Here is a 25,227-nt window from a genome sequence, read left to right as displayed (position 1 = left end):
GGTCTCCAGGTTTGAACATCTCAGGAGGGATGTTGTTCACTCCTCTTTGCAGATCCTCCAAACCCTTCAGGTTTTCAGGCTGTTGCTCGGCAACAGGAAGCTTCAGCTCCCTCCACAGATGTTCTCTGGGATGAAGGTCCGGAGACCGGCTCGACCTCTCCGTGACCTTCTTGTGCTTCTTCTTGAGCTTTTATACAGGTAACGAGTTGAGACGTGTCTTTTATACAGGTGACGAATCGAGACGGGGGTCTTTTATACAGGTAACAAGTTGAGACGGGTGTCTTTTATACAGGTAACAAGTTGAGACGGGTGTCTTTTATACAGGTAACAAGTTGAGACGTGTCTTTTATACAGGTGACGAGTCGAGACGGGGGTCTTTTATACAGGTGACAAGTTGAGACGTGTCTTTTATACAGGTGACGAGTCGAGACGGGGGTCTTTTATACAGGTAACAAGTTGAGACGGGTGTCTTTTATACAGGTAACAAGTTGAGACGGGTGTCTTTTATACAGGTGACGAGTCGAGACGGGGGTCTTTTATACAGGTGTCTTTTAGACAGGTAACGAGTTGAGACATGTGTCTTTTATACAGGTGACGAGCCGAGACGGGGGTCTTTTATACAGGTGACGAGTCGAGACAGGGGTCTTTTATACAGGTGTCTTTTATACAGGTAACGAGTTGAGACATGTGTCTTTTATACAGGTGACGAGTCGAGACGGGGGTCTTTTATACAGGTGACGAGTCGAGACGGGGGTCTTTTATACAGGTGACGAGTCGAGACGGGGGTCTTTTATACAGGTGACGAGTCGAGACGGGGGTCTTTTATACAGGTGACGAGTCGAGACGGGGGTCTTTTATACAGGTGTCTTTTAGACAGGTAACGAGTTGAGACATGTGTCTTTTATACAGGTGACGAGCCGAGACGAGGGTCTTTTATACAGGTGTCTTTTATACAGGTGTCTTTTATACAGGTGACGAGCCGAGACGGGTGTCTTTTATACAGGTAACACGTTGAGACGGGTGTCTTTTATACAGGTAACGAGTGGAGACTGGTGTCTTTTATACACGTAACCAGTTGAGACGGGTGTCTTTTATACAGGTTTATACATTTTCTTAAAGCGAGAGGACAAATCTAACCATCTGCAAGAGACAGAATTCTTGCTGGTTGGAGATCAAATACTTATTTCACAATCAAATGCAAATCAATTTATAACTTTATATGATTTTATTTTCTGGAATTTTTTTTTTTAAACCTCCATTACAATTAGAGACCGTTCATTTCCTTGTCAGTGGGCAAACTTACAAACTCAGATCAAATAATTATTTCCTTCATTGTATATATATATGTAGATATATAGATATATATATGTACGTATATAGATATATTTTTAGATATATGACATAGTCTGTGTAAAGATCAGGGCTGAGATGTTGCTCGTGTATCAGAACATTGATTGTTTTCTTGTTTTCTGTTGAGATACTTGGTGATTTAAATGTGCAGATTCAGCTGTTTTATTCGGTTCTTCTTTGGTGTTTTTTATTGGGACACATTGGAACTCATGTTTCAGTGTTTTGGTTTATTCTGCTGAAAAGAAAAAGTTTCAGGTGATAAACATTATTTAAACTTCAACATTACAAACAAATTCCTAAATGAGCAGTGACGCTTCACAGCTGTCCTTCAGATATATTCATATTTACTTTATTGTTTCAAGGAAAAGATTTCTACACTTTAGTTTGTACACTTTTGTTTTATCTCTTTTAGCCTAGCATAGATCGCAGACTGGAAGCAGCAGGAAACAAAATAAACCTGCTGTAACTGCCAAACTGTCATATGTACTTATGTTACCTTGTTACCCACAAACAAGTGACTTATACTATCAAAACTGAGCTTCTGTTCACTTGTTGGCCTCTGAACCCTCCGATGTTCTGAACCCTCCGGTGTTCTGAACCCGCTCCGATGTTTTGAAATCTTGTATATAATATATATAGATATATACTGTACTGTATACACTGTATATACTGTGCATTTTATATTTATATTTAATATTTTTTACTGCTATTTTATTGCTTTCTATTATTCTATTATTATCTTATTGCTTCTGTTTGCTGCTGTGGCGGAAAAAAAAATTCCCCTCGGGGATTAATAAAGTAACTACCTAACCTAACCTAACCTAAAACTCTGCTTCAGGGCTTTATGCTAAACTAAGCTAATCTGCAGTCAACCTTCCCCACCATCGTCTCAGAGAAACATGTTCACCTGTTGGATCAGGTGATGTTATAATAATAATAATAATAATAATAATGTGTACATGGAGTCATTATATTATTAATAACTTCATATAATCATGATTTTACAGTCTGTCATGTTATCAGCTAAATGTTGAATCTCTTAACCTGACATCTGCTCCACATGTTTCTCTCTCTGTCTCTGTCTCTCTGTCTCACTGTCTCTCTGTATGTCTGTCTGTCTCTGTGTCTCTGTTTCTCTGTGTGTGTCTCTCTCTGTGTCTCTGTCTCACTGTCTCTCTGTCTGTCTGTCTCTGTCTCTGTGTCTCTGTCTCTCTGTCTCTCTGTCTCTCTGTCTCTGTGTCTCTGCTCCACCTGTCCCAGCGGACACGCCCATCGAGGAGTTCACCCCCACACCTGCGTTCCCTGCGCTGCAGTACCTGGAGTCGGTGGACGAGGGAGGAGTAGCATGGCAGGCGGGGCTGCGTACAGGCGACTTCCTCATCGAGGTAGGAAACCTTTTCTGAAAGCTTTTCTGTGAGTGATCCAGGAGCTGCAGAATAATGACAACTGAGGTCTCTGGAATATTTCAAAGACAGATCTCTAGTTGATGTGTGTCTTGGTTTTGCTCTCTTGGTGTTTGTCATGTCGGACGCTGACTGTTTGAATCCAGATGAACTTCTCTGTGCTGCGTTCAGGAGCTCATTGCAGAATAATATGTTTTTCCAGGTAAAGTAGAACATCTGAACTCAGACTCTTCCTGTAACTCCGGTGTGAGTCGAAGTTCTTTACAGTTTAATGATGTTGGAAACTATATCTGACAGGATGATTCTGGCTCCCATTCATTTTCATCGCAGCCGAAGACGAATCCTTGACTGCCAAAATAAAAGCTGTGAGATGTGTTGATGAGGAGCCTTCGAGGAGAAGTGTGTGTTTCAGTGCTGAGCAGTGAGCCACACATATGTTGTGTGTAATAATGCTGGTGTGTGTAGATGTGTGTTGGAGATGAAGTGGTTTGATTTGTGTGTCTGTAAGTTCACTCGTCAGGTTCATTAGACGTGATGCAGGAACGTGAAGCGTTGTTGCTCTCTGAAACATGTTGCTCTCTGAAACGTGATGCTTTCTGACGGAAACGTGATGCGTTGTTGCTCTCTGAAACGTGATGCTGTGTTCCTCTCTGAAACGTGATGCATTGTTGTTCACTGGAACGTGATGCGTTGTTGCTCTCTGAAACGTGATGCATTGTTGTTCTCTGAAACGTGATGCGTTGTTGCTCTCTGAAACGTGTTACTCTCTGAAACGTGATACGTTGGTGCTCTCTGAAACATGATGCGGTGTTGCTCTCTGAAACGTGATTCGGTGTTGCTCTCTGAAACGTGTTGCTCTCTGAAACGTGTTGCTCTCTGAATCGTGTTGCTCTCTGAAACGTGATGCATTTTGCTCTCTGAAACGTGTTGCTCTCTGAAACGTGATACGTTGTTCCTCTTTTATACGTCCTGGGTTGTTGCTCTTTTAAACGTGCTGCGTTGTTGCTCTCTGAAACGTGCTGCATTTTTGCTCCCTGAAATGTGATGCGTTGTTGCTCTCTGAAACGTGATACGTTGTTGCTCTCTGAAATGTGATGCGGTGTTGCTCTCTGAAACGTGTTGCTCTGTGAAACGTGATGCGTTGTTGCTCTCTGAAATGTGATTCGGTGTTGCTCTCTGAAACATTATTCGGTGTTGCTTTCTGAAACGTGATGCGTTGGTGCTCTCTGAAATGTCATGTGGTGTTGCTCTCTGAAATGTGTTGCTCTCTGAAACGTATTGCTCTCTGAAATGTGTTGCTCTCGGAAACGTGATGCGTTGTTGCTGTCGGAAACGTGTTGCTCTCTGAAACGTGATGCGGTGTTGCTCTCTGAAACGTGTTGCTCTCTGAAACGTGATTCGGTGTTGCTTTCTGAAACGTGTTGCTCTCTGAAACGTGTTGCTCTCTGAAATGTGTTGCTCTCTGAATCATTATTCGGTGTTGCTCTCTGAAACGTGATGCGGTGTTGCTCTCTGAAACGTGATTCGGTGTTGTTTTCTGAAACGTGTTGCTCTCTGAAACGTGTTGCTGTGTTGTCTGAAACGTGATGCGTTGTTGCTCTCTGAAACGTGATGCGGTGTTGCTCTCTGAAACGTGATGCGTTGTTGCTCTCTGAAACGTGATGCGTTGTTGCTCTCTGAAACGTGATGCGGTGTTGCTCTCTGAAACGTGTTGCTCTCTGAAACGTGATGCGCTGATGCTCTCTGAAACTTGATTTGGTGTTGCTCTCTGAAACGTGATGCGGTGATGCTTTCTAAAACGTGATGCGTTGTTGCTGTCGGAAACGTGTTGCTCTCTGAAACGTGATGCGGTGTTGCTCTCTGAAACGTGATGCGGTGTTGCTCTCTGAAACGTGTTGCTCTCTGAAACGTGATGCGTTGTTGCTCTCTGAAACGTGATGCGTTGTTGCTCTCTGAAACGTGATGCTCTCTGAAACGTGTTGCTCTCTGAAACGTGATGCGGTGCTCTCTGAAACGTGATGCTGTTGCTCTCTGAAACGTGATGCGTTGTTGCTCTCTGAAACGTGATGCGGTGTTGCTCTCTGAAACGTGTTGCTCTCTGAAACGTGATGCGGTGTTGCTCTCTGAAACGTGATGCGGTGTTGCTCTCTGAAACGTGTTGCTCTCTGAAACGTGATGCGGTGTTGCTCTCTGAAACGTGTTGCTCTCTGAAACGTGATGCCAGGTGTTGCTCTCTGAAACATTTCTCGGTTGCTCTCTGAAACGTGATGCCATGATGCTATCTGAAACGTGTTGCTCTCTGAAACGTGATTCTCTCTGCGTGTTGCTCTCTGAAACGTGTTGTTCTCTGAAACGTGATGCGTGTTGCTGTTGCTGTTGCTCTGAAACGTGATGCGTTGTTGCTCTCTGAAACGTGATGCGTTGTTGCTCTCTGAAACGTGATGCTCTCTGTTGTTGCTCTCTGAAACGTGATGCGAAACGTGATGCTTTGTTGCTCTCTGAAACGTGATGCGTGATGCAACTCTCTGAAACGTGATGCGTGTTGCTCTCTGAAACGTGGTGCTCTCTGAAACGTGATGCGTTGTTGCTGTTGCTCTCTGAAACGTGTTGCTCTCTGAAACGTGATGCGTTGTTGCTCTCTGAAATGTGATGTGGTGTTGCTCTCTGAAACATGATGCTCTCTGAAACGTGTTGCTCTCTGAAACGTGATGCGTGATGCTGTTGCTCTCTGAAACGTGATGCGGTGTTGCTCTCTGAAACGTGATTCGTTGTTGCTCTCTGAAAGGTGATGCGGTGTTGCTCTCTGAAATGTGTTGCTCTCTGTTGCTCTCTGAAACGTGTTTCACTCTGAAACGTGATGCGTTGTTGCTCTCTGAAACGTGTTATCTCTGAAACGTGATGTTGTTGCTCTCTGAAACGTGCTGCGTTGTTGCTCTCTGAAACGTGATGCTCTCTGAAACGTGATGCTCTCTGAAACGTGCTGCGTTGTTGCTCTCTGAAACGTGATGCGGTGTTGCTCTCTGAAACGTGATGCATTGTTGCTCTTTGAAACGTGTTGCTCTCTGAAACATGTTGCTCTCTGAAACATGGTGCGGTTTTGCTCTCTGAAACGTGATGCGTTGTTGCTCTTTGAAACGTGGTTGCTTTGTTGCTCTCTGAAACATGATGCGTTGTTGCTCTCTGAAACGTGATGCGTTGTTTCTCTCTGAAACGTGATGTCGTTGTTGCTCTCTGAAACGTGTTGCTCTGTGAAACGTGTTGCTCTCTGAAACGTGATGCGTTGTTGCTCTCTGAAACGTGATGCGGTGTTGCTCTCTGAAACGTGATGCGTTGTTGCTCTCTGAAACGTGATGCGTTGTTGCTCTCTGAAACATGATGCAGTTTTGCTCTCTGAAACGTGATGCGGTGTTGCTCTCTGAAACATGATGCGTTGTTGCTCTCTGAAACGTGTTGCTCTCTGAAACGTGATGTCGTTGTTGCTCTCTGAAACGTGATGGGTGTTGCTCTCTGAAACGTGATGCGGTGTTCTCTGAAACGTGATGCGTTGTTGCTCTCTGAAACGTGATGCGGTGTTGCTCTCTGAAACGTGATGCGGTGTTGCTCTCTGAAATCGTGATGCGGTGTTGCTCTCTGAAACGTGATGCCGTTTTGCTCTCTGAAACGTGTTGCTCTCTGAAACATGATGCTGTCTGAAATATGTTGCTCTCTGAAAGGTGTTGCTCTCTTAAACGTGATTCGGTTTTTCTCTCTGAAAGGTGTTGCTCTCTGAAACGTGATTCTCTCTGAAACGTGTTGTTCTCTGAAACGTGTTGTTCTCTGAAACGTGTTGCTCTCTGAAATGTAATGCGTTCTTGCGCTCTGAAATGTGAAGCGTTGTTGCTCTCTGAAACGTGACACGTTGTTGCTCTCTGAAACGTGTCGCTCTCTAAAACGTGAACGTGATGCTTTGTTGCTCTCTTAAACGTGTTGTTCTCTGCAACGTGTTGTTCTCTGAAACTCTCTGAACCGTTGCTCTCTGAAAAACGTGATGGTGGTTTTGCTCTCTGAAACGTGTTGCTCTCTGAAACGTGATGCGTTGTTGCTCTCTGAAACGTAATGCAGTGTTGCTCTCTGAAACATGTTGCTCACTGAAACGTTGCTCTCTGAAATGTGAACGTGATGCTTTGTTGCTCTCTGAAACGTGATGCTCTCTGAAACATGCTGCTCTCTGAAACGTGATTCGTTGTTGCTCTCTGAAACGTGATGCTCTGTTGCTCTGAAACGTGTTGCTCTCTGAAATGTGTTGCTCTCTGAAACGTGATGCTCTCTGAAACGTGATGCGTTGTTGCTCTCTGAAACGTGATGTGATCTCTGAAACGTGTTGCTCTCTCTGAAACGTGAAACGTGTTGCTCTCTGAAACATGTTGCTCTCTGAAACATGGTGCGGTTTTGCTCTCTGAAACGTGATGCGTTGTTGCTCTTTGAAACGTGGTTGCTTTGTTGCTCTCTGAAACATGATGCGTTGTTTCTCTTTGGAACGTAATGCGTTGTTTCTCTCTGAAACGTGATGTCGTTTTGCTCTCTGAAACGTGTTGCTCTCTGAAACGTGTTATTCTCTGAAACCTGATGCGTTGTTGCTCTCTGAAACGTGATGCAGTGTTGCTCTCTGAAACGTGTTGCTCTCTGAAACGTGTTGCTCTCTGAAACGTGATGCGGTGTTGCTCTCTGAAACGTGATGCATTGTTGCTCTCTGAAACGTGATGCGGTGTTGCTCTCTGAAACGTGATGCGATGTTGCTCTCTGAAATGTGATGCGATGTTGCTCTCTGAAACATGATGCGTTGTTGCTCTTTGAAACGTAATGCGTTGTTGCTCTCTGAAACGTGATGTCGTTTTGCTCTCTGAAACATGTTGTTCTCTGAAACGTATCATTCTCTGAAACGTGATGCGTTGTTGCTCTCTGAAACGTGATGCGGTGTTGCTCACTGAAACGTGTTGCTCTCTGAAATGTGATGCGGTCTTGCTCTCTGAAACGTGGCGCCGTTTTGCTCTCTGAAACGTGTTGCTCTCTGAAACGTGATGCTGTCTGAAATGTGTTGCTCTCTGAAAGGTGTTGCTCTCTTAAACGTGATTCGGTTTTTCTCTCTGAAAGGTGTTGCTCTCTGAAACGTGATGCTCTCTGAAACGTGTTGTTCTCTGAAACGTGTTGTTCTCTGAAACGTGTTGCTCTCTGAAACGTGATGCGGTGTTGCTCTCTGAAACGTGTTGCTCTCTGAAACGTGATGCGTTCTCTCTGAAACGTGATGCGTTGTTGCTCTCTGAAACGTGTGCGTTGCTCTCTGAAACGTGATGTGTTGCTCTCTGAAATGTTGCTCTCTGAAACGTGATGCGTTGTTGCTCTCTGAAATGTAATGCGTTCTTGCGCTCTGAAATGTGATGCTTTGTTGCTCTCTTAAACGTGTTGTTCTCTGCAACGTGTTGTTCTCTGAAACGTGTTGCTCTCTGAAACGTGGTGGTTTTGCTCCCTGAAACGTGTTGCTCTCTGAACCGTGATGCGTTGTTGCTCTCTGAAATGTGATGCGGTGTTTCGCTCTGAAACATGTTGCTCACTGAAACGTGTCACTCTCTGAAACTTGAACGTGATGCTTTGTTGCTCTCTTAAACGTGTTGCTCTCTGAAACATGTTGCTCTCTGAAACGTGATTCGTTGTTGCTCTCTGAAAGGTGATGCCGTGTTGCTCTCTGAAATGTGTTGCTCTCTTAAACGTGATGCTCTCTGAAACGTGTTTCACTCTGAAACGTGATGCGTTGTTGCTCTCTGAAACCTGTTACTCTCTGAAACGTGATGCGCAGTTGCTCTCTGAAACGTGCTGTGTTGTTGCTCTCTGAAACGTGATGCTCTCTGAAACGTGATGCTCTCTGAAACGTGCTGCGTTGTTGCTCTCTGAAACGTGATGCGGTGTTGCTCTCTGAAACGTGATGCATTGTTGCTCTTTGAAACATGATGCTTTGTTTCTCTCTGAAACGTGTTGCTCTCTGAAACATGTTGCTCTCTGAAACGTGATGCGTTGTTGCTCTCTGAAATGTGTTGCTCTCTTAAACGTGATGCTCTCTGAAACGTGTTTCTCTCTGAAACGTGTTATTCTCTGAAACGTGTTGCTCTCTGAAACGTGATGTGGTTTTGCTTCCTGAAATGTGTTGCTCTCTGAAACGTGATGCTCTCTGAAACGTGTTGCTCTCTGAAACGTGTTGCTCTCTGAAATGTGATGCGGTTTTGCTCTCTGAAACGTGTTGCTCTCTGAAACGTGATGCTCTCTGAAACGTGTTTCTCTCAGAAACGTGTTGCTCTCTGAAACGTGTGCTGTTTTGCTCTCTGAAACGTGTTGCTGTCTGAAACGTGATGCGTACTTGCTCTCTGAAATGTGAAGCGTTGTTGCTCTCTGAAACGTGTTTCTCTCTGAAACGTGAACATTATGCTTTGTTGCTCTCTTAAACGTGTTGCTCTCTCAAAGATGTTGCTCTCTGACACGTGATGCGTTGTTGCTCTTTGAAACATGATGCTTTTTTGCTCTCTTAAACGTGTTGCTCTCTGAAACAAGTTGCTCTCTGAAACGTGATGCATTTTTGCTCTCTGAAATATGATGTGTTGTTGCTCTTTGAAACGTGGTGCGTTGTTGTTCCAGTCCGTCATATTCTCGTGTGTCCACATCACATCGCAGCTGCTGTTCAGACCGTCAGACGAAAAGCACTCCGTTTATTTCAAGCTGTTCTTATACGGTTGGTTTGTTCAGTGTTTCTGGTAAACGGAGCATCAGACTGGATGCGAGTCTGCAGCTCTTCCTTGCTGCCTCTTCACCTTCCTCTGTTTTATCTCAAATGTCTCCGTTGACTCCTTTAATCCACTGATTTACAACACGCATCAGAGGACGTCAACGAGTCTGACGTGTTCACAGCTGCACGGCCACTAGCTAGTAAGCTAGTTAGCAGAGAAGAGCTTCTGATGTTTAATGAGTCGCTGCACCGACCGATTCCTATTTATTCTGACCTCAACCTGCAGCTTCAGTTGGAGCTCAGCAACCTCAGTGATCAGAGGAGGCTGCTCCGTTCATATTTAAACCAGAAATGTCTGATGCTCCTTCAGCTTCAGTTCACAACACGCCTGTTTACGGTGTAACTATGATGGATGTAGAGCTACACATGTTTATCACATGTTTATCACACGTGATCTGCAGATAAACTTCTGTTTCCTGACGGGCTGCTGCTGTATGTTGGTTGTGGTCAGTGAACTGAGATGATATCATGATGGCATGTCATGCTGCTGGTTGCAGCTTGTTGCTCGTTAGGTTAAAATCAAACAGGTGATTAAACATGTGAGTGAACAGTCATCATTAAAACATGTCTTCCTCTAAATAAAGTCTGAACGTCTGCTTCACTCCTTCATGTCTGAAGATCACAATCTCTGACAACACGCTGCTCGTCGTTTACCTTTTCCTGCAGTCGTCATTACGGAGCGATGATGCGGTTGCCGTGGTAACCTCTCTGGCTCTAGTAGGCAATCCCCTTCTTACAGTCCCACAAGATGACCGTCAGCTGCTGAAGCAGGTTTCTACTGTGGTGTCAGAGTGATGTCACGCGATCACAACTAAATTACCCTGTTTCACACACAGAGATATTAACTGTCATTCACAGGATAAAAGCCATCAAGATTATATTCTTCAACCGAGAGTTGAACAGGCAGCTGAGAGACTGAGCAGCAAGCTAACACAGCAGACGCCATCTTGGTTTGTTGAAGCAGGAAGTGCTGAAAATTATCAGTGTTGGAGTCTTAATATGTAATGAATGATTAATTATTTCCAGAAGGAAACACTGATCAGAAGGAGGCAGTTTATCTAACGACACAGAGACAGTCCCTAGTGGTCCTCAGTGGTAGAGTCTATGGAGACAGCCCCTAGTGGTCCTCAGTGGTACTACAGATGGAGTCTATGGAGACAGCCCCTAGTGGTCCTCAGTGGTACTACAGATGGAGTCTATGGAGACAGCCCCTAGTGGTCCTCAGCGGTACTACACATAGAGTCTATGGAGACAGCCCCTAGTGGTCCTCAGCGGTACTACACATAGAGTCTATGGAGACGGCCCCTAGTGGTCCTCAATCCTGTTCAGTGTAACCATCCTTGTTATAAGCTCTGCCTCCTCCTGCTCCACTGTCATCTCTCCTACCTTTATACTGTGGTAACTTCATCCGACTGTTGTTCAGTCATCAGAAGCAGCCAATCAAAGTTGAAGGAGGTCATGACAGTGCATGTGATTCCTTTGATAGTGACCGATCGTCATGGTTGCTGTGGTTTCAGAGGTTGGGTCAGTTTTTAGTTACCTGTGTACTTCCTACTGTGCCCATATATAGTGTAACATCCAGGTGTTCTTCTGTTCTTTCTGAGAGTCATCAAGTGTCATCAGGCTGAAGTTTCTCTCTTTTTCTTATTTCTGTCTCCTTTAAATCACGTTTTGTTAAGTGGATGCTCTTAAAGATTAAAGATGGTGGCTGATTGATTCTCAGCTCAGAGACTGAAGAGGCAGAAACAGAAAGACAAAAGAATTACCGAACAGTGTGTGTGTATGTTTTAAACATCTGTTTCCGTGTCTGCCCAGCTGCACGTGTGCCGTTAGCGTGTGCTGTACATTAGCAGAACACATCCATTAGCATGCATGATTCAGGGGCGGAGCATCAATCTTTCATCGCCTCCTACAGGTCTGGTCTGCGTCTTTATGCAACCTTGTGCATCTTTGTGCGTCTTGGAGCGTCCTCGTGAGTAGTTGTACCAGGACTTCCTGTGTTGTACCAGGACTTCCTCTTGTACCAGGACTTCCTGTGTTGTACCAGGACTTTCTCTTGTACCAGGACTTCCTGATGTACCAGGACTTCCTGTTGTAACAGGAGCTCAGAGCTTCATCTGAGATCAGTTGTGGTTTTTATTTTGCTGGTTTCCTCTGAACTCTCCATGAACAGATGTAATGAGTTCCAGATATTGTTTAACGTGTGTCTATGTGGACTTTTATATTAATATTAATATCTGACGTGCAACTTCATACATGCTTCTTCATCTCTGCTGAACTTTGACCTTATATTTGTTCTTCGCTCTGCTTCATGACGGATGAATGATGTGAGGTTGGTCTGACGTTGTGTGTTGATCTTAGTTGTCATGGTAACACCAGAGCGTAGTGGGAGAATGTCATTGAACTGCATAATGAAGAAAGGCCTCCATCATCATCATCATCATCACGTACTGATCCGAACCTCACAGCACACGCAGAGAAGTCACATGATGCTCTGAAAATAACGCATCGTTTCCTCTAAATAATTTATTTATAGCTGCAACGTGCCGAAGCCTCGCAGAGCACCGTGTTATTTATATAACCAGCAAACATGAGACGAGGTCATTATGATGGCTGCAGAGAGGAGAGGAGAGGAGAGGAGAGGAGAGGAGAGGAGAGGAGAGGAGAGGAGAGGAGAGGAGAGGAGAGGAGGGGAGGAGAGGAGAGGAGAGGAGAGGAGAGGAGAGGAGAGGAGAGGAGAGGAGAGGAGAGGAGAGGAGAGGAGAGGAGGGGAGGAGGGAAACCAGCTGAGAGCTGCTGAACCAGTTCATTGATAAAAAGAAAACATGAGCGGATGAACTCCCCTCTTCATGGCGAGTGGTACGATCCAAACCTCTGATAACACTCTCAGCACCGTTCCCACCTCCAGCGGTATCACACGGCAACTGTCGCTTAGCAACCAGGAGAATGTTGCTCCTCGCTGTGTACACAGTGATAATGCAGCTTTTAGGAGTGAAGCTCAGCAGAGACTCAGCAGTCTCAACAGTACTGGGCCGGGTCTGAGTACCGGGCCGGGGTCTGAGGGTCTAAGTACCGGGTCTGAGTACCAGGTCTGAGTACCGGGCCGGGGTCTGAGGGTCTAAGTACCGGGTCTGAGTACCAGGTCTGAGTAGTGGGCCAGGTCTGAGGGTCTAAGTACCGGATCTGACTACCAGTCCTGGTCTGTGGGTTAATGTTAAAGTCTTTGTTTTAACAAGTCGTGTAGTTAAGCACAGTTTGTAAAATGTTACAATGTGCGTATTTTTTCCGTATTTTCTTTCGTGTTTTCTCAACAAAAAAAAATTCTCGCGTTTTCTCTGGTATTTTCTTTCGTTCTTTTTCTTGTGTTTTCTCTCCATGTCGTCATCTTTAAGAAACTCGGACTGAAACTCTCCAGATTCAGATCTCTGTGTGTGTGTGTGTGTGTGTGTGTGTGTGTGTGTGTGTGTGTGTGTGTGTGTGTGTGTGTGTGTGTGTGTGTGTGTGTGTGTGTGTGTGTGTGTGTGTGTGTGTGTGTGTGTGTGTGTGTGTGTGGGGAACATGAGGTCAGGCTCAAACAGCTGTTAGAGAGTTTCTCTCTAATTACCGAAATGTTCATCCCCTGAGTTTGTTTGATTAAAAAACAAAGAAGGAAACTGAACTTTGGCTCCTCCTCTTCCTCTCGCTGTTCCTCCTCTTCCTCTTCCTCCCCTTCCTCTCATCGTTCTTCCTCCCATCCGTCCTCTCTGTCATCACCTCCTCTGACCCTGCCTCCTCTATTTGTATGGAAGAGGAGGAAGAGGAGGAAAAGGAGGAGGAGGAAGAGGATAGCAGCGGTAAAACTGCTCATATTAAACTGGACTAGCTGTGATGAGATTATAAACATTGACGGGGGGGGGGCCAGTCCTATCTGAATATCTGAGGCTGTTTTAAAGTCCTCTCAGTGTTCACAGACTTTGTCTTTAGGATGAATCACAGGAAGAACATCGCCCTGTTAGAGTCATCTGGTGGATGATGTTCAGTTATTAAATACACAACCAGTCAGGCTGGTACTAACTGTCTCTCCCCCCCCCCCCCCCCCCCCCCCCCCCCCCCCCCCCCCCCCCCCCCCCCCCCCCCCCCCCCCCCCCCCCCCCCCCCCCCCCCCCCCCCCCCCCCCCCCCCTGAACTGTGTGTGTGTGTGTGTGTGTGTGTGTGTGTGTGTGTGTGTGTGTGTGTGTGTGTGTGTGTGTGTGTGTGTGTGTGTGTGTGTGTGTGCGCTGCAGGTGAACCAGGAGAACGTGGTGAAGGTGGGCCACAGACAGGTGGTCAACATGATCCGCCAGGGAGGAAACCGGCTGCTGATCAAGGTGGTGACGGTGAGCCGGAATCTGGACCCCGACGACACGGCGCGCAAGAAAGGTACGACAACCTGAAGAGGGCGCTACACTAAAGAACATGTGAACATGGGCGGTCATACACTAAAAGAACACGTGAACACGGATGTCATACACTAAAGAACACGTGAACACGGATGTCATACACTAAAGAACACATGAACACAGACGGTCATACGCTAAAGAACACGTGAACACGGATGTCATACACTAAAGAACACATGAACACAGACGCTCATACACTAAAGAACACGTGAACACGGATGGTCATATGTGGGTTAGAAGATGAGGCGTGATGATGAGGAGCTGCTGCTTCCAGAGTGAACGTCCTTCTGCTAACAGTTGTCGCTCCTTCATTCAGACACCAGCATGTGAGCGATGGCGTGTTACGTAATAACATGCGATGGCGTGTTACGTAATAACATGCCTCAGAGGAAACGTGAGTTCCTCCACAATCACAGCGCAAACAAAGAAAATGAAGTTCACGTTTGCTGAGAAGTCGGCCGAGGCGAACCGCAGAAGATCTTTGTAAATCAATCATCCACAATTATTATTTTCACTAAACTACATGTCGGAGTTCTTTTTAAAAGAACAACTTTTCCTGTGCAGTGAAAATGTACTGTTTATAATCTGTTGATTTTGAATTTGATGTTTTTTTTAAATGAAGGATAAAATGTTCCTTTTAGATTCACTGGAAAAAAAAATTTAAAAAGCTGAAAACAGGAGTTTTTAAAGCTTTGTGTTTTTCACTACAAACATGATTTAAATTAAATAATAAGATGCATTATTGCAGATTAAACCAACCAACAGCATCAAGTAGTTAAATCAGCTCAACCTGAAATGAACAGAGCAGCCCAGTGCATGATGGGATGTCCTCCATCAGAGTCATCAAGTGTCTTCAATACTTAAAAACATTTATTTAAAATAAAAGGAAAGAAATTGGGGTGAAACAATGAATCAGTTATTAATCAGAGTTTTACATCCAGTGATCGATTGTTTTAACATGTGACTCCTCCTCAGCTCCTCCCCCTCCAAAGAGAGCGCCCACCACCGCCCTGTCCATGCGCTCCAAGTCCATGACATCTGAGCTGGAGGAACTCGGTGAGACACCACTCTGTTTGTTTGTTTGTTTGTTTGTTTGTTTACTCCAGAGAGCAGCAAGAAGTCTAACTTCACCTCTCTTCTTCTTCTGTTCCTCTCCGATTGGCTGATCTGTCTGCAGTGGATAAAGGTAAGCAGTAACTGCAGTAACACCTGCAGCTCAGCGGCTGAATGAAGCTTTTTATTCATCAAATCTGCTTTTACATCATTTCATAAATATGAAACAGTTGTTTCTTCATCCTGCTTCATCTCTGCTGTCGCTGCTGATAACTGGAACATATCGCTGTCCTGTTTGTTGGTCTTATTTGTTAGCATTAAAATGCTGAGTCGTCCTAACACCTTATGACAGACAGGACAGTCAGCGACAGTCAGCTCTGCTTCCTTCCTGTTTTATTGCAGTGAAGTGTTTACGCTGTAATCCTTCATATTTACGTCCTGGTGGATTTCGTGGCAGCTGTGTTTGCCATGGTAACTTCACTACCACACTGTTAGTTGAACAGTTTTACTTTGAGGTCCAGCAGCCGAACAGAGTTTTAATAAAGAAGTCAGTCAGGAGGTCAGGAAGGGGAGGAGTCAGGTGGACAGGAAGGGGAGGAGTCGGGAAGGGGAGGAGTCTGTTGGTTCTCCTCTCAGCAGGACTCAATCTGGGCACTGTATGAAATGTTTAAGACACATTTATATGTATAGAATGAGATGATAGCGTTTATATCGTCTGATATTAAACTACAAACTCAAATCTTTAGAAAGGCTGAACTGTTCCCAGTCACCTTCACCACTGCTAACAACCTCCACATGACCAATCAACTACATTTAATAGTTGTATTGTCATTATTACAGGAGAAGTAAGTAAACGTACGACACGGAGCAGGAGAGAGGGAAGCATTGCTAACTGCTAAGCTAAAGTAGCTAGCTGGTAAACAGCTGTGGGAGTATTAATAAAGTAGTTAAAAGAAGCGCAATGATTAGCTGCTGGCAATAAGAATTAAGCAGAGCAGCTAACCGCTACTAACTTCACATGCTGCGTTCAAGTGGATGTCGTGTGCACCGTATGATCGGCGTTCAAGTAGTTAAACACACCGTTGCTAGGCAACGGCAACATGGACAGTGTCTAGAAGCCACCGAGGCTAACAGTTTATCAAGCTAACAGGAAACACAAAGACACAGAGAGAAAAGAAGATCGTGTTCCTCTGACGTCGGCTGTTATCTAAGTTATGAAGACAAACTCTACGTGACTGAAACTGCAATATATCAGCTGAACATCCAACCAGACATGAACCTCCATGACCTCTGACCTTTCTGGAAACGTCAGCAAACACACAACTGGTGAGCTGGAGGCTGATAGAAGATGACCACCAGAGGGCGCCGTTCATACGGACTCTCCTCTGAACACGGTGAATACAACAGCAATGAGGAATAAGATGAAACATGTCAGTCTGAGAACATTCAGAGATAATAATAATAATGATAATAATAATAATAAACTTTATTTGTATAGAACATTTCTAAACTTCAGTTACAAAGTGCTTCACATAAAATAAACCATTAAAACAAAACAACAAGTGAATTCTAACAAGTTTTAACAACACAATGATCATATTAAACAAATTAAAAACAAAAACAGGGTATAAAAGCAACAGGAGTTTATCTCTAAAATCAACTGAAATCAGCAAAGGATCTCCGATAAAGGTCTGTTTTCAGAAGAGATTAAAAGATGTCTGACTGCAGACCTGATTTCCTCCAGCAACTCCTTCCATGACTGAAAACGCTTTGTCACCTTTCGTTTTAAAATGCATCTCCGGAACAGGATGACTGACGGACAGGTTGGTTTGAGAGTGTCAGCCTGACAGACAGAAGAGGAGTTAGAGAGGCTGTGAAGTCTTAAAACCAGTTCTGAAACATACTGAGAGGCTGAAACAGCTGATGAGGTCTTTCCCTGGTTTTAGTTAAGTCTGGCAGCTTCTGTCCAGTTTGAAGTGGACTGATGGATTCAGGTGGAGCTGAAGCAGTAGTCTGGAGATGAAGGCATGTATCATAGAATAATACTAATACTAAATAATACTAAATAATCTGTTTCTATTGAATATCGACTGTTTCCTGTGATTGATTGACGTGTTTCTGACGTCTCAAGTTATTTATTTATTGTAGAAAATATTAATGTATAAACCTGTATCAACATTCAGAGATGATGTTCAGCTCTGATCGAACACACTGATGATGCTGCTTGGTAGCGTTGTGAAGTCTGACATGCATCAGTGTCTAAGTAAATTATGGGATGCCGCAGTATGTCAATGAATCTGAGTCCTTCATAATGACATAAAGAATGAAGAGCGACTTCCTGTCTGAGTGACTCAGACGTGTTTCTGTGTCGTCCCTAAAGCCACTCTGAGGAAAAAGAAAGGTGGTGAGTAGTCTGGAGGCATGTTTTAGTCTGCTAACCCCCTCCCCTCTTCCCCTTTCCCCCACACCTCACACACTCACACACACACACACACACACACACACACACACACACACACACACACACACACACACACACACACACACACACACACACACACACACACACACACACACACACACACACACACACACACACACTAACACACAAACACACTCACACTAACACACAAACACACACACTCACCCACTAACACACACACACAAACCTCGTCTCCGTGAGTAGTTCACCTTTTTATTGATTAAAGGAGTAGTTCACCTGCTAATGTTGCAGCAGTGAGTCACACTAGATCAGTGGTTCTTAACCTGGGTTCGATCGAACCCCAGGGGTTCACTCTCAGGGGTTCGGCAGACACACATTGCGGTCAAGTGAGCCGCCGCTTTAAAAATTAATAACCGTCTATTCCTTAAGGTGCGTTCACACCGAGCGCCCCGTTCGCAGCATAACGGTACGGTGGCTTGGATAGCCCAAAAAGCACAGAGAAAGCTAAAACGTATGCTGCGTTCACACCGAACGGGGCGCTCGGTGTGAACGCACCTTAAGGAATAGACGGTCATTCATTTTTAAAGCGGCGGCTCACTTGATCTCAGTGTGTGTCTGCCGAGGGGTTCGGCAGACACACACTGAGAGGTAGTTTACATGTAAAGTCAATGCACAGACGTGAATGGTTGCGAATGACGCGAATTTCCGTCGGGCAGCGCGAATGACGCTGGAAGCGGCCGTCATTCAGACGCAGTTGTGCGACTACGGATAATATTATGAACCCAAACACAACAAGTATAAAACAGAACTAGTGGTTAGTTCAATGGTGGATGAAGGAAACGGTACTGTTTTTAGGGAGATAAGGCACGGAGATAAGCCCCACCCCCTTTCAGGCGCGAATGCCACGAATTACCCACATCCATTTTCAAGCGGCAGATCACTTGACTGAGTATCAGCGGCTGACGGCTCACTTGACCGCAGCACGACACGCAGTATAGCCCGGTTCACATTATCAATGTCGGCCGTTTTTGTCAGCTTTGTCAGTTTTCCAATTACGAAGGGTTCGGTGAATGCACTGATGAAGCTCGCAGGGTTCAGTACCTCCAATAAGGTTAAGAACCACTGCATTAGTTCCTTCCTGGAAGAATCTCCAGCTTCAAACGTAACAACAGAACCCTAAAGAGGAATTACACAACACGCGTTTGTTCAGTTTGCTGTCATGTTTATTTTAATTTTTTCCTCCCGTGTCATTGCAGGCTCGTGTGTGTGAGTCTGTGTGTGTGTGTGTGTGTGTGTGTGTGTGTGTGTGTGTGTGTGTGTGTGTGTGTGTGTGTGTGTGTGTGTGTGTGTGTGTGTGTGTGTGTGTGTGTGTGTAACTGTAGTTAAGGTCATTGATGCCCCCCCCTTCTGTGTGTAGATGTGCAGAAGAAGAGGATTGTTTTCCAAGTCACTCTAAGTAATCCTCCCCTGATGCATGAAGCTTCCTTCATCCCAGACGAGCTGTCAGTCAGAGGACAGATCAGATAGCATGTAGCTTTAGGTGGATTGTTACCTGATGACATCATCACACACCAGAGGGAAGTTCAGTCCTACCAAATTTGCCGTTGACACCTTTCCCACATTAAAAAAACATCAAAACAGAGAGAAAGAAAACGGCAAGCTTGGCGGACTTTACGTTTTACATGTAACGAGGAAACGACCCCGAGAGTTGGATGATGCTGCTGAGTCGACTGTTTTTTTGGAAAGCGCTTGCACGGCTTCGGAGGCTAGACAACATTTCACCACAGTCGTCCCCCCCCCCCCCCCCCCCCCCTCCAAAAAAAAAAAAAAAAAGTGTCTTGATGTTTTCTGTTTGAGTTTCATCTGCACCTCAGCGGAGACACATGCCGGCTGACTGTGAATGACCAGCTTGCATTTGACGCATCAGATACTGTTTTTAAGGCTCTTTGTAAGTTTAGCTCCACCCCCTCCGCCAGTTTGTTGCTCACGGGTTACAACTCGCTTTGTGTTGCAGACAAAGTGGAAGAGATGACGCACGCCCAGAAGGCCTCACCTGTTGACATGAAGATCGCCACCATCAAGCCACGCCCATCCAGTCGCTGCTTGGTCACGCCCACTGATATGAATGTAAGAGGACAAAAATCTATTTAGTTAAAATTTTAATACATACACACATTTAAAATAAAGTTTAAATGCAGTGTTACAGGAGGACCAATAAGTTCAGTGTTCCTGAATGCAGCACGGTGCTGCACACGGCGCAGGAGGACCAATAAGTCCAGAGTGTTCCTGAATGCAACACGGTGCTGCACACGGAGCAGGAGGACCAATAAGTCCAGAGTGTTCCTGAATGCAGCACGGTGCTGCACACGGAGCAGGAGGATCAATAAATCCAGAGTGTTCCTGAACGCAACACGGTGCTGCACACGGAGCAGGGTAATCAATAAGTCCAGAGTGTTCCTGAATGCAGCACGGTGCTGCACACGGAGCAGGAGGAGGATCAATGCAACACGGTGCTGCACACGGAGCAGGAGGATCAATAAGTCCAGAGTGTTCCTGAACGCAGCACAGTGCAGGAGGACCAACAACATTCATGAAGTATTCAGAGTGTCACACTCTGAGCTTATTGATCGCCCTCTCGAATTTTTGAAAGAGATAGCAGACTAAATGCTGATAATGAAAAGTGTTTTTTTTCTGGGTTTCTCATTAACAACGTTGTGGTTTTCAGTCCATGTATCATGACCGTCAGGGAGTCGCAGTGGTTCCTCCCACTGTGCCAGGAGCCTTCCTGGGGATCCCTGAGAAGGGCACTATGAGAAAACAAAAGTCCATAGGTATGTTGTGTACACAGTAAGTGTGTGTGTGTGTGTGTGTGTGTGTGTGTGTGTGTGTGTGTGTGTGTGTGTGTGTGTGTGTGTGTGTGTGTGTGTGTGTGTGTGTGTGTGTGTGTGTGTGTGTGTGTGTGTGTGTGTGTGTGAGCTTGTCATAATATTCTATTATTGCTCACAGGACTCGCTCTGTGTGCTCCAGCGATATTAAAGCTAATTATAGATCAATTAGAATGATGCAGTCAGCAAAGTGTGCTTTCAGGTGGTAATATTGGAGGTCATTAAGCATCTGATGAAACTTCAGTCTCAGTGCTGAACCAGGCGGATGGTACAGAACAATCCAACACACCGACATGGGCCGGTTTGAAAAGGTTTTCTTCTGAGAGTGAAGTGGTTTTACTGGTTGTTTCTACAGTTAGAGAACTGTGTGACTACAAATGAAAGGACATTTTACAGAAGTGAAGTGATCCCCACTCATCCATCTACTGACCTCCAGACACACCAGTCTGCTTTTATATCAACATGTCGCCACATTTCTGAGCAACAAGAAACTGGTGTTACTTTCTATTTATATTTAGAGCTCTTTTCAGTGCCCACAGCTCTCTGTAACTACTGCACGGCTTCTCAATACATTTAAACTCAGCAATCTGAATATAATTGCATTTTTTTTGGTACAAATTTCCATTTTCAAGATTTCAGTTTGGTGGTAAATGCTGAGATGAGCTCACCAGAACATGTGTTGCAGAAAACAGCAGCTGCTTTCTATCCGTCCTCACAAACTTCAGGAGCTCCCTGCTTTGATAAGTGAAGGTTAAAAAGATCTACGGTCAGGAACACGTTTCCTGTAGAACCAGGAAGCCGTGCGGGAAGGTTCCTCTCGTCCTCATGTCGTTTATCTCTCTGCTCCGTTTCTCTCAGGTACATCGGAGGATGAGAAACAGGGATACTTAACTCCTCCGCTGCTCAAGTTCTCCCGCAGCCTCTCCATGCCAGACACCTCGGAGGACATCCCACCTCCTCCGGCCATTTCACCTCCATCGCCACCCGGCTACAACTCGGCCGGCGGCCCGACACCGAAGAGCTACGGCACCACGCGGCCCAGCTTCACCCACAACTCCCCCAACGCGGTGACCACCATCAGCCGAACCGATGCCGGTACGTTAAGACGCGGCTACTTCCGCCAGAGCTCCGAGCACTTCGAGAGCACGCGTACTCGAGGGCGCACGCCGGTGCCCGAGAACCCGTACTCCGAGGTGGGCAACAAGACGCTCTACGTGCCGGCCAAACCAGCTCGACGGAAGGGAATGCTGGTGAAGCAGTCCAACGTTGAAGACAGCCCGGAGAAAACATGTCACATGCCAGCGAGCCCCTCGGGCCCGGTTTCCATGCCAACCACACCCGTAGAAAGAACGTGCTCCTCCATCCCCATCCCCACCATCATCGTCAAGGAGCCCTCCACCAGCAGCAGCGGCAAGAGCAGCCAGGGTAGCAGTATGGAGATAGAGCCCACCACCCCTGAACACCCCCCCCTCACACCCACGGTCGGTGGAAGTGGAGGTCTGCGTCCTGACGACCCCCTCTCGCTCGGCAACCCCTTCGCAGCAGCTATCGCCGGCGCGGTGCGGGACCGGGAGAAGAGGCTGGAGGCAAAAAAGCACTCCATCGCCTTCCAGTCCATCGACATCGGGGACGACGACCTGAGTGGTCCCACGCCGACCCCTCGTCTTCGCCAGTCCAAGTCCATCGATGAAGGCATGTTCTGTAGCGACGAGCGTCTTCGAAGGATATTGGGTCCCCCGACAACACAGCTCGGACCCCCTGTTGGGGGCGGTAGTGGCAATATGACAGACTTCAACACTCCTGAGCCCACTGTGGTTCGGGAGCCTCTAAACACCAGAACAGGTCAGTGTCCCAACCTGGACAGTCCCGTTAGTCTCCCGTCAACTCCTCCGAAGAGCCACTACCGGGCCAACGGGACCTACCTCCATCCTGTCACTGGAAAACCTTTGGACCCGAACTCTCCGCTCGCTCTGGCCCTGGCAGCTCGGGACCGGGCCATGAAGGAGCAGCAGAACCATCCTCAGAATCAGCCACCAAACCCTCCTCAGGTTCAGCAGACCTCCAAGCACGAAGCACAGTCCCTGCCACTTCAGCAAAGCCACAAACCAGACCTCAACCAGCCGCTGTTTATCGACACCAAACTACGCTCTGGGATCGAGACCAGTTTTGCTGCGATCTCAACGGCGACCATGGGGCGGCCCGGCCGAGGCGGCCTCCGGAGGCAGATGACGGAGCAGAAGTATGAGTCCGACGGGGCGCGGGAGAAGCGGCAGCATCAGGCAGCCAAGGAGAGGAAGAGCGCACCGGCGGATCTTGACGCGGCCAAGTCAGCCGGGCTGTTGATGGTCCACACGAGCACCGACGCCAGTAACAAGCTGAACAACCAGGAGGGGGAGGGGCAGGACAGCAACCAGCCGTCGGAGCTGAAGGACCCCAACCAGCCCGACCCGCTCAGCGCTCAGACGCTGGCCGTCAGCCAGCCGCCCACCCGGAGGAGGAGCATTCCTTTAGGAGAGTCCATGGAGGAACCGGTCAAACTGCCCTTCCGCATCCCCCCTCCCCCACTGGCCTCAGTCGACATCGACGAGGACTTTGAATTCTCGGAGCCCCTCCCCCCGCCGCTGGAGTTCGCCAACAGTATTGACATCCCTGATGACCAAGCGAGTGCCATCGCAGAGATGATTCAGCAACAGAGACGGAACGGGGGACCTCCCCTCCCCCCGTACCACCCTCATGCCCCCCCACCGGTCACCGATCCACACAAACGGGTGGCGAACAGCATGCCCCCCTCATATGCCCCTCCTCCACCTGACCCAGAGTCGGGTGTGGGCGACTCGGGCATCGAGGAGGTGGACAGCCGCAGTAGCGGGGATCCTCAGCACATGGAGACCACCAGCACCGTGTCCAGCATCTCCACGCTGTCATCGGAGGGCGGCTTCTGCGACAGCGCTCTGGAGAGCCTCTACGCTACCGCGGACGGCCACGCCTTCCTGGTGGACCGCCCCCCGGTGCCGCCCAAACCCAAGGGCAAGTCTGTCCTCAGCAGAACGTCGCTTTATCACGACGCTCTCATCGAGGAGCCCCCCGAGTCCTACGGGTCGCCGCCTCAGGCCCCTCCCCCGCCCCCCTCCTCCTCCGAACCTCCTAGGACTCCCACCCAAAGGACCTCCAAGCTGTGGGGCGACCAGCCCCCCGAGCTCCGCAGCCCCCCCTCCACACCGGACACCAAGAACACGGTCATCACCGAGCTCAGCTCCATCCTGCAGCAGATGAACCGCGAGCGGCCGGCCAAGCCAGGAGATAGCCTGGACTCCCCCACCGGGACCCGGGGGGGCTTCGGGACCAGGTGAGTCCTCACTGACCTCCACGTTCTTCTTCTGTGGTATTAAGATGTGTCCATATTCTGCAGTCTCAGATCTCTGATTATGTTTTACTGAATGCTCCCGGTCATATTTACATGTGTAATAACTTCATTCTGTGTCGTCATATTCTACACTTGGAACACACCAGTGTTTCCCTTCAGCTGTAAAGCTGCTGCGTCTCGTGTCTGATTCTGTTTTGTAACTCTTACAGATTAAGACTTCAGGTTTGTTTATGATCAGTTATCAGTTGTGTTTTGATTGTTGATTACAACCCAAAGCTTCTGATATTTCTGGCACCAGGTGGTGGTTCTGATCAGTGTGGTCACTGTGCTGTGTGTGTGTGTGTGTGTGTGTGTGTGTGTGTGTGTGTGTGTGTGTGTGTGTGTGTGTGTGTGTGTGTGTGTGTGTGTGTGTGTGTGTGTGTGTGTGTGTGTGTGTGTGTGTGTGTGTGTGTACGAGTTTCGACCATGTGGATGATGTGTTGTGATGATATTTGGTCACGGCTGCAGGATACGGTACGGTGCTGAGGAGAGTTCACAGTCACATGACACTCCAGCTGTAATAGTTCCTAACACGGAGAGCTGAAAAGTGGAGTTCCTCTGGGGATCTCCATCCTCTATTTATAATGTAGCACATCCTCATACATCATTCATCCTTCAGCTCAGCGTCTCTTCTGTTTGTTTGCTGACGTTTTCTACGAAATGTTCGTCTGGATGGAAACAAGCTGGTCCAGTTATTGTCATCAGTAAATATGAAAGTGTTGTTGATACGTTACCGTTAAATGTCATTTGGTGAACGCAGACCGACGTCTTTCGTGGTCCTGTAACTGGGACGACGTTTTGATGGACTCTGCATTAAACTCCCATCTCCCCCTGAGAGGGAAATAAAAAGCCCCGTGAATAATTCAGTGCTCTCATTCATTTTGTATGAACGGTCCCATCACTCATCAGAGAGGTGGAGAGCGCGGCGGCCTCCCTCCAGGCTCCCGCCCTCCTCCCATCGGCCCCCCCCCCTCCCTCCAGCCTCCCGCCCCCCTCCCGTCGGCCTCCCGCCCACCTCCCCCCCTCCGGCCTCCCGCCCTCCTCCCATCGGCCCCCCGCCCACCTCCCTCCGGCCTCCCGCCCCCCTCCCGTCGGCCTCTCATTGGCCTCCCGTCGGCCTCACCTGCCGTCCTTCACGCTTCACGCCACACGCTGTCACGTTTGCCTCGTTTCCACGTCTGCATTGACCTTTTACCACCTTGGACTCATTTTCAGCTCCATCTTCACCTCCATTCTGTCCAGTCCCCTGTCGCTCCTCCACCTCTCCCTCCTTCATCCTCTGTGTCTCCCACCTGCACAGGTACGTTCCATTGCTGCTCTCACGTCACGTCAACATGCATGTTTGTGTGTCTGTCTGTCATTCAACATGGTGCTAAAAAGATAATGCTGTCATCCAGTTAGTTTGTAAAAAGTTGTATGAGTAGAATTAGTAGAACTGTGGTGTTGCAGTAAAGGAGGCTGAAT

The 25,227-nt window shown here is 47.2% G+C and overlaps 1 protein-coding gene across 1 annotated transcript in view; it reads left to right on the top strand.

Moving 5' to 3' along the window:
• Positions 1-25,227, top strand: part of shank2a (SH3 and multiple ankyrin repeat domains 2a) — a 147,604-nt gene that overhangs the window by 111,350 nt on the left and 11,027 nt on the right. Inside the window, exons 16-24 of the mRNA XM_069719783.1 lie at positions 2,611-2,735; positions 13,824-13,959; positions 14,955-15,035; positions 15,157-15,165; positions 17,413-17,436; positions 18,893-18,931; positions 19,490-19,602; positions 20,201-20,306; positions 21,219-23,706. Coding sequence (XP_069575884.1) covers positions 2,611-2,735; positions 13,824-13,959; positions 14,955-15,035; positions 15,157-15,165; positions 17,413-17,436; positions 18,893-18,931; positions 19,490-19,602; positions 20,201-20,306; positions 21,219-23,706 — 3,121 coding nt within the window. The remainder of the gene's footprint in view (positions 1-2,610; positions 2,736-13,823; positions 13,960-14,954; positions 15,036-15,156; positions 15,166-17,412; positions 17,437-18,892; positions 18,932-19,489; positions 19,603-20,200; positions 20,307-21,218; positions 23,707-25,227) is intronic.

This window comes from Brachyistius frenatus, unplaced genomic scaffold, assembly GCF_029030835.1.
Source record: "Brachyistius frenatus isolate BFR_SWC_R1_liver_20210118 unplaced genomic scaffold, ASM2903083v1 Contig_224, whole genome shotgun sequence".
NCBI classification, from domain to species: Eukaryota; Metazoa; Chordata; class Actinopteri; family Embiotocidae; genus Brachyistius; species Brachyistius frenatus.
The sequence above is the reverse complement of the archived record's forward strand: the minus strand, read 5'-3'. Positions and strand labels throughout refer to the sequence as shown.